Source organism: Mastomys coucha, unplaced genomic scaffold (genome assembly GCF_008632895.1).
Source record: "Mastomys coucha isolate ucsf_1 unplaced genomic scaffold, UCSF_Mcou_1 pScaffold11, whole genome shotgun sequence".
NCBI lineage: Eukaryota > Metazoa > Chordata > Mammalia > Rodentia > Muridae > Mastomys > Mastomys coucha.
In genome coordinates this window covers 32625610-32634794 of record NW_022196893.1, presented here as the reverse complement: position 1 = coordinate 32634794, position 9185 = coordinate 32625610, and the positions used below count along the sequence as shown (strand labels likewise).

Here is a 9185-nt window from a genome sequence, read left to right as displayed (position 1 = left end):
AACGGCCAGGCAGTGGTGGCGCAAGTCTTTAATCCCAGCACTTGGGAGGCAGAGGCAGATGGATTTCTGAGTTCGAGGCCAGCTTGATCTACAGAGTGAGTTCCAGGACAGCCAGGGCTACACAGAGAAACCCTGTCTCGAAAAACCAAAAAAAAAAAAAAAAAAAAAAAAAAAAAAAAGCAAAACCGACAACAAAACAGTATCGTATTTTGTATGTGTGAGCACATATCATTAGACTCTTAGTTAAAGGGCCAAACAGACCAACCTGGCCAGGAGGTCACAGTTTGCTAGACCATTTCAGAGGAAGCCAGGGTCCTGAGCTTGAGACATAGGCAAAAAGGGAACCTGAGTCCCCGGTCCCAGGATGAGCACCTGTCCACTGTCCAGATCTCATAGCCTTTCCAAATGGTCAGACTCCAACAGCTGGTCACAGAATGTCTACAGTCTGGGCCTGCCAGGTTGGGTGGGCTCAGGGGAGCCAAGGAGCACAAGTCAGGACTCTTCCAGGACGGCCCCCACCCCCACCTCTCACTAATCCAGCTCTTCCAGGAAGACACAACTGGCATTGATTGGGGGTGGTTAAGGAGCACCTGATGACTCAAAAGTGCCCCCCCTTGTTCTGCCGCCCCTTCACACAGCCCACACCCCCACCTGCCCCTCAATCCCAGCAGGGAAGTCATGCTCAAGGATGGGAGATGCCTCCTAGGGGCCTGGGCTGAATGCCCCACCCCACCCCCCAACACCTCACTTTTCTAGACCATAGCAGGGGCTTTGGGTCGGGGGTGACTCACCGTTGTTGTTCAGGACTCTGTGTGAAATTCTTCCAACGGAATCCTGAGCCCTGGGCGGGAAAAACGGCCAGAAAAGACAATGAAGGGGCTATCCTGGGGCAGATGCTGAGAAGGGCTATCCTGGGGCAGATGCTGAGAAGGGGCTATCCTGGGGCAGATGCTGAGGAAGGGTTATCCTGGGGCAGATGCTGAGGAGAGGCTATCCTGTGGCAGATGCTGAGAGGGCTATCCTGGGGCAGATGCTGAGGAGAGGCTATCCTGGGGCAGATACTGAGAAGGGTTATCCTGGGGCAGATGCTGAGGAGGGCTATCCTGAGGCAGATGCTGAGGAAGGGCTATCCTGGGGCAGATGCTGAGAAGGGTTATCCTGGGGCAGATGCTGAGGAGAGGCTATCCTGAGGCAGATGCTGAGAGGGCTATCTTGGGGCAGATGCTGAGGAGCCCTCTCTGGGAGGACTCTCACCTGAGCCCAGCTCCAACACAGCACCCCACTCCTGCTGCCTCAAAGACTGTGACTCTAGAATAATCTCACCACTGGCATCATGTCTGATGGGTTCAGACCTTCCAGGCCCCAAAAGCTGAGACAGGAGCTTCCATGAGTTGAAGAAGGAAGCCACGGACTTAAGGTTCTTACCCCACAGATCCCCCGCCAGCTGGGTCTGTCCACTGAATGGTTCAGGCAGACCCAGTATTTTTAGGAGAGCAGAGTCAGGGGCCTGGCAATGCCAGCCTGAATGTGGCAGAGGTGTCAAATCTCCTAAGAACAGGTTGCCTGGGGGTAGGTAGGGCAGTATATCCCAGATGAAGCTGGCTGTGTGTCCCCCAAACCTACCCCAAACCTGAGTCTCTTGATATTGCCATGAATTTTTTTCTAGAACAAAATAATTACTGAATAAATAAAAATAAGTAAATCTCAGAATCAAACTTGTCTCACTATACATGAGAAACTAGAAGCTTTTTTTGTTTTTGTTTTTGGAAGATCCCGAACTCTTCAGGACCCCAGATAACCTAAAACAACCTCTGTCCCTCCTAAGATTTTAGTTCTTGGAGGAAGTTTCATCAGGGACCAACCCTTTCCCCAAGTGCCAAACTGCCTGAGGCCTTCCCGGTCTGGCTTTTGTTAACACTCTCTATCCCCATAAGCTACCCTAAAGCAAGGAAGAGAAGGGGACCCTCTTCCTCCAGAACCAAAGACTAGCCTCTGGGTGGGGACAATACCCAAATAGGCCAAGAAGGAAGGACTGGGCAGTACAGAGAGACCCCTTTGTTTTACAACCCGATTTTCATAAAATGCAAATTCTCAACAAGCTGTTCATTGTGTGTAGGGGGGAGCCAGGGACCAAGAAAGGAGGGGGCCGCGTAGGGAAGGGCTACCCACCCCTTCTCCTTAACCTGTGTCTTGGGTCTCAGCGTTTGAGGACTCAGGTCCTCTCGGGCCAGAGGAAGAGCTTCACTTCAAGGGAGACTTAGGGCAGAGGGCGGGTGCGGCCCGCATCCTTCCTGCCCTGTGACTCTCCCACCGCGTCCGGTCCTGGCTGAAGTTAAAGAGCGGCGCTTTCGCATCCATCCCACATCTAAGATGCGGGACAAAGCGCGAGGCCCTGAGCCCAGGAAGCCGGTGTCCCTGCGGAGGGGGTGTTTTTAAGAATTCGCAGCACTACTTCTAAGGAGCCATTAGTCTCTCTCCTGCCCAGGGCTCCAGGACCCTCAACTTGTTCGAGGCAAGCGGTGAGGTTCCTTCCCTATTCCTGCTCCAACTTGAGAAGGTGCTTGGGCGGCAGGGTCCTGAGAGTCTAAACTTCTGGACACCCGCAGGCGGAGCAGAAGGCGGCAGAAAGCCAGATGGAGCAAGCTGGAGAAAGGGGGTGCTGGGGCGGAGTCAAGGCAAGAGAGTGGGAGGAGATGGGGCGTCCGTGCGTGGGGAATGGAGCGGAGAGCCATCCGAACTGGGGGCGTTGTGATGGTGGGGGCTACAGCCTTCTGACCCGAGTGGGCAGGTTTGCACCTTCTGAGGACAGGACGGAGCAAGGAGGGTGGCCCCCAGGGTCGGAGAGCCGGGGAATGTGGCAGTCATTCAGCGATGCTGCGGGTGATTTTATCCTGCCGAAGGAAGAAGGCAGGGTACGGAATCTGGGGATGCAGGTTAAGTAACGCACCTTTCGGCGGGGCAGGGTACCCCCGGACACGGCGAGCGCGCGGTACAGCTCAGCAGGGTGATAGTCCTCCAGTGCTGCGTACAGCTCCTCCCCGGGGGCTCCGGGCGGAGCGGCGGCAGCCGTGGGGCCGGAGGGGGTCGGCGCGGCGCGAGCGGCTTCGGAGTCCGGAGCCCGGCCAGCGGGGTCCGGCGCAGCTGTCGCCTCTTCCTTCTGCTGCAGCTTCCTGAGTCGGCGGAGGGTCATGGCTCCTGCGCCCGGCGCCCCTCGAAGGCCGCGCTCACTCTGCAAGGTGGTGTTGGCGACGGCTTTGGGACGCCAGCCCAGCGGGCCGCGTGTAGCCTTGCTTTATAGACTCCCAAGAGGCGTGGGGAGCGGCCTCCAGTGGCCTCGCCCCCCGACACGCAGGCACCGCCCCCGGGGGGGACCGCTATGGCGAGCCCCGCCCACAGTGCGCAGCCACCAGCCGGGCTCCGGGAAACTCTGGGGGACTTGGGAGCTCAGTGGGGAAAACCTAGCTGTCCACGGCTGCGGGAGGGACAGGACATCTGGGGCGAGCATGGGTTTATATGCTATCTGGAAGCAATCTGTGAACACACACTGGATGAAGTTAGGGAATGGGCGATGGCTTTGGCGATTCGTGGAGATGGGGGCACAGTAAGAAGTCTTGGTAAAACTCGGGGAAGCTTTGAGAGACTGCAGGAAACCCTAGACTGGAGAGGGGGAGGCTAGGGCTGCGCAGAGGAGGGCTGTGGTTTCTGAAGAAGGAACTAGGAGTCACCTCTGAATTCACCCAGCGGAAGCCCCCGGGGAGTGAGGGGCTAAAGATTTCATCTTCCCACCTGCATGGTAGAAGAGCTCACTAAAGCATCCTTCCTTTCCCAGGGCTATGAGAAAGGGAAGTCGCAGAAATCTTCAAGCGGAAGGTTTAATTCTGAGCCCTCCTGGGGCCACCCTCAGGCGTGCAATCATCTCTCTTCTCTCTGGATGCTGGAGTTAAGGCTCTTCTCGTTCCTCATCTGGGGTTTGGAATATGCTCAGAGTAGGTCCTCAGAGTTGGGGCATGACCGGCGCTGAGCCTTTCTCTAGTCCAGTCTTAGATACCATTCCTCAAGCTGTTACCATGGCTGCCAGGCTGTGGGAGAGGCGGGGATGACCCACAGCCCAAGTCTGTCGTCAGTGGCGCCCAAATAAGAAGCAAGAGAGGGAAGCAGTCGGTGTCTAGCCACCACAGAGGGAGCCTGGGGCTCCACATTCGGACATGAGACACTACATGTGTGCTTTACATACATCATAACAAACCTTACGAAACAGATACCATTATCCCTTCCAGAGGAAGAAACTGAGACCTAGACAGACAGCACCAAACAAGGCAGCCCCATTCTGGAACTTCTGCCTAACTCTGTGATGCTGGCTTCAATTCTTCATCGTGCCAGGGGCTGGCTAGGCACTGGTGTGACAGAGAGCGAGTTACATGCTGTACATATGCTGTGTAAGACCCATACCATGGGGGAGCAGAGGCCAGGAAGGACTTTTTTCTACCTGTTCATCAATCTGGCTGTCGCCCTGTGTCTTGCCTCCCCTCCTCCAGCCCCCAACTCCCGCCCAGGCCCCTCACTGCACAAGAAGTATGAGTGGGAGGGTTGATCCTCTACCCTCAGAAATTGCACAAGTCCAGATGGCAGGATGCTTGTGAGGTTGGGGGTAGGGGTGGCTTAGGACTATGTTAGCTCCCTTAATGCTTCTCTCCCTGCTTTAACCAAGTGGCCATCAGTTGAGGGGCCAAGGGAGTGTCGGTGGGGAAATATGCGACTCTATTGAGAACATTAACACAGATGGACCCCTGGACCGTCTGTTGCCTGACAGACGGCATCTGTAGTGGGGGAGGGGGTGGGGAGTTACGAAGGCAGAAGGCACAAAAGTTTGTATTACATTTATTCTAGTTCTTATCCACGGAAGGACCCTCCCCCAACGGGATCCTGTGCCACCGCATCGACGAAGGAGCCACCTGCCTACTCCAGAGGATTAGTGAATGCGTATCTAACAGCCCTGTTGACAGACCTCCTTTGTGCTGATATAGAGGTAAATATCTCTCCCCCACAACAAGTTTGACTCCCTCTGGCCTCCAGGTGAGAAGGCACCACAGGGAGCTGAAGTTCTCACCTAAGCAAGAAGGTGCTAGAAAACCCAGAGCAAGTGTGAGCCCTGAAAAGGCAATTTCTCTAAGTCCTTGGCATGATTTCCTAAAATCTTAGGATTTCAGAGCTGGAAGAGGCCTCATGTTCTGGAAAAGACGTGTGCGGTCCAAGCCCTCCTGCCCGACGACAGCAGCCAGAGAGGAAAAGACTGCCCCAAATGGGCTTAAGAACCCAGGACTCTTGACAAAGACTGCTAATTCAGCAGCTGGCAGCTGGAGGGAGGACTGATTCCTCTGCGGTTCCACAGTTTCTCCAGGGAGGGATGGGTAGTCCTGGGTGCCTCCCTGTGGGATGGTGGCGCCCTCTGCTGGGCACGAGCCTTATGGTGGAAATATCTCCAGACTCAAAGCCGGCAGGAGCCCGGTGCCGTCTGGAAACCCTGATATATTTTGAAATTCCATACAGCATTTGTTCCTCCCAGGAGGATCTGTAGTGAGCTGGTCACCGAGTTCACAGTGAGGAAGTTGTGAGGAGGGAGATGCTGTTGGTGTAGTGCACTCCATATAGCACTGCTCCAGAGCTCAGCCTTCTTTCCCACCCCCTCTTAAGCCACACCCCTTGTCTAGTATCTGTCCTCCTCCTCCTCTTTCTACTCCTCTTTCTCCTCCTCTTTCTCCTCCTCCTCCTCCTCCTCCTCCTCCTCCTCCTCCTCCAATAAGCCCTCCTCAGGCCTCCTGCCACCCCAGAATGTCCCTTACCTCCTCATGACTCTTAGAAAATCCCCTGCGGATCTGCCCCTGAGAAATCTATACTTCCTCTGCAACTTATGTGGAAGCAGGTGTCTTGTTCCCAGGGTGTTCAGGTTTCTCAGCTCTTTGGCTCCAGCTGCCCCGGCTGAGATGGGGTTTAAGGGGGTGGGGGTGGGGGACCTGGATAGCATGGGATTAGTAGGGGCTGTCTAACGGACAAAGCCCCTTCTCACTTCTTTAAGGACAGCAACAGCCCCTTGCCGAGTCTCCCAGCAATCCACAATTCCCTGTGAGGAGCCGGAGGAAGTGACTATTGTGACCCCACGGACCTGCTTAAGCTCTGGGGAACCCTCGGAAGTTGGAGCACCAGAGCTGCGAAAGTTCAGACCCTGTAGAGTCCCCGTGAGTCAGTTACTTCAGGGCGCAGAACTAGCAAGGATGAATAAGTAATTCTGAGGATGCCACCTCTGCTTCTGTGTGGGAGGGGGAGGGGGAAAGAGGGAGCTGGGTTAGCAGCGAGAGAGGGCCTGGGGCTCAGCTGCCTCTCTGGTACACCAGGAATGACGGGCTGGGCCTCAGCTGCATGACATCACTGCTTGCAGGAGGCATAGAACAGCCGGTGGGCAGCTGGCTGGGCAGGGAATGCTTGTTTTCTTAATAGCTCATATTGCCTAACCACATCCACGGTATAGTGTTGTGTTGGTGCTGGGGCCCCGCTGACGGAGGGTCTGATCCAGTACAGATCAGAGACCTGACTCCCAGGAGGTCTGCAGGTAGGAGCCAGGTAGATAGGGCATTTTGTGTTAGATATGGGGATATATGGCTGTCTCTTGGTCTAGTCCCATCCAGAAGCCAAGCAAGGGCCATCTGCCTCTTGAATGGCCAGGTGGGAGTGACAGAAGGAAGGGACACTCAGTCTGGTTTTCCTCAGAGTAGCAACATGTCACTCATAAGACATGGAATACATATTTTCTCACCTCTCACTTTAGCAGGAGAAATGCAGAAATTGAAAGCTCTTAGGGCAGGAACTCTACAGATCTCTTCCCTGTTGGCAAATGCACACCTGTTCAGCATCATAATCCGTGGCTTTTAGGGTAGGGGTGGGGTGGGCAGCATTGTACACCAGGCTACCCAAGCCCCAAAACGCACATTCCAACCTCCAGGCCAAGGCTCTCTCTACCACTGACTTCAGACTGAAGTCAGCATCCCCTTTCTGCATGGCTGTCTGATCATGCCTGAACCTGTCTCCTGCCCACTGGCTGTGCCTCTCCTCACAGTTTGGTCTGCTACCACAGCAAGTGCCTCCCTACAGACAAGCAGGGTCCCATCACTCCCCTGCTTACATTCCACTGTGGTCTGGAAGCTGGCGTCCCACAGACTCAGCTCTCACTGTGATACTAAGTGGTGGAGGGTTTAGGAGATGATTCGGTTAGGAGGGCTCTGTCCTCATGCATGGGACAAGGGCTGTGCTAGGCAGTTTTGTGTCAACTTGACCCAGACTGGACTTATCTGAAAAAAAGGGAGCGTCTGTTGAAAAAAATACACCCAAGCCTGGTGGTGGTGGTGCACGCCTTTAATCCCCACACTCAAGAGGCAGAGGCAGGTGGATCTCTGAGTTTAAGGCCAGCCTGGTCTTCAGAGCGAGTTCCAGGACAGCCAGAGCTATACAGAGAAACCCTATCTCAAAAAACAAGCAAGTGCCAGGTGGTGGTGGCACACGCCTTTAATCCCCACACTCAAGAGGCAGAGGCAGGTGGATTTCTGAGTTGGAGGCCAGCCTGGTCTACAGAGTGAGTTCCAGGACAGCCAAGGCTATACAGAGAAACCTTGTTTCGAAAACAAAACAAAACAAAAAACAAGCAAAAAAAAAAAAAAAAAAAAAAAAAAAAAAAACAAACCCAAAACTAAAGCCAACCAAACAAACAAAAAAGCAAGCAAGCAAACAATGCCTCCATACATCTGGCTATAGGGCATTTTCTTAATTATTGAAAGACACGGAGGGCCCAGCCCAGTGTGGGTGGTGCTATCCTTGGGCTGGTGGTTCTGGGTTCTGTAAGAGAGCAGGCTGCCTGCATAGCGTGGACTAGGTTACCCAGAAGTTTAGTAACCACTCCCACCGGTCACATGATTCTGACGACATCATCTGCCCCCTCTTGTGGCCTAATCCACACTGTACCCTCCTGAGCCATTTACACCTCCCCATAATGGTTGGGACCAGGCCAATCCCTTTACCACTTACAGTGGGTAGAATCAAGTATGTCACCAAGGTGGCTTCCTGAGGAGAGGAAGGAGTAGAACTGATTGTCCCTTGGGGCCCTAACAAGTGAAATTGCCTTCCATTGGTTTGGAATGGAAACTCAAGGTTGGAGCATAAGAAGTGGGCTTTGTGTCACTTTGGCCGGTCACTTAGATAGCCTTGGCTCTAGCTTCACTCCCAAGCCCTATTGGATGTCTGATGCAGAAATTCAGACCCCGAAGGCTGAGGTCCTCTGACTCCCCTCCCCCACAGTGCCGAAGCCCTTGTATTGTGTGTGTGAACCATTCTACATGTAAGGGAAATAAACACCTGAGCCAAAAAACAAAAAAACAAAACAAAACAAAAAAACAGGCTGAGCAAGCCAGTAAGCAGCACCCCTCCATGGCCTCTGCATCAGCTCCTGCTTTCAGGTTCCTGCCCTGTTTGAGTTCCTGTCCTGACTTCCTTCAAAGATGACCAGTGCTGTGGAAGTATAAGAGAAATAAACCCTTTCCTCCCCAACTTGCTTTGGCCATGGTGTCTCATCACAGCGAGAGAACCTCTAAGACAAGTACTCTTATAAAAGAGTCTCATGGGAGCCGTTCCTGCCATGTAAGAACTGCTGAGGCACTATCTTCTTGGACCAAGCTGTCTGTTAATTCTGATGCTGTGGTTCTCTTGATCTTGGGATTTTTCAATCTCTAAAATGTTAGCTAGAAGTTTGTGTTTATAAATTATCCATGAGAGTGGTGGTGCAGGCCTTTAATCCCAGCACTTGAGAAACCAAGATAGGTGGATCTTTATGAGTTTGTTGAGGCTAGCCTTGGCTACACAGTGAGATCCTATCTTAAAAAAACAAACAACAAACAAAAATCCAGGCTAAGGATGTCTTCCCACCCCTACCATGAGGACTGTCTTAGTTAGGGTTTTAGTGCTGTGAACAGACACCATGACTACTTATAAGGACAACATTTAATTGGGGCTGGCTTACAGGTTCAGAGGTTCAGTCCATTATCATCAAGGTGGGAGCATGGCAGCATCCAGGCAGGCATGGTGCAGGAGGAGCTGAGAGTTCTACATCTTCAGCTGAAGGCTGCTAGTGGAAGACTGACTTCCAG

The 9185-nt window shown here is 53.4% G+C and overlaps 1 protein-coding gene and 1 long non-coding RNA gene across 6 annotated transcripts in view; one reads left to right on the top strand and one right to left on the bottom strand.

Moving 5' to 3' along the window:
• Grasp (general receptor for phosphoinositides 1 associated scaffold protein) overlaps window positions 1-3326 on the bottom strand; it is an 8489-nt gene extending 5163 nt beyond the window's left edge. Inside the window, exons 1-2 of one of the 2 annotated variants that reach the window (XM_031356214.1) lie at window positions 2948-3326; window positions 792-841 (exon numbers count right to left, since the gene is read on the bottom strand). In XM_031356214.1, coding sequence (XP_031212074.1) covers window positions 792-841; window positions 2948-3190 — 293 coding nt within the window. In that variant the 5' untranslated portion in view covers window positions 3191-3326. Of the gene's footprint in view, window positions 1-791; window positions 842-2169; window positions 2276-2947 lie in introns of those variants that run through there. The other variant, XM_031356239.1, reaches the window with a different exon arrangement.
• LOC116080030 lies at window positions 2405-7443 on the top strand. 4 transcript variants are annotated; one of them, XR_004114289.1, is made up of 4 exons: window positions 2410-2519; window positions 3830-3986; window positions 4888-5026; window positions 6074-7443. It is a non-coding gene; the product is annotated as an uncharacterized LOC116080030 (long non-coding RNA). The 4 variants fall into 4 exon arrangements; XR_004114292.1 differs by lacking the exon at window positions 3830-3986 and having other exon boundaries at window positions 2405-2519; XR_004114288.1 differs by lacking the exons at window positions 2410-2519; window positions 3830-3986 and adding an exon at window positions 4281-4436.
• Window positions 7444-9185: the final 1742 nt, after the last annotated feature.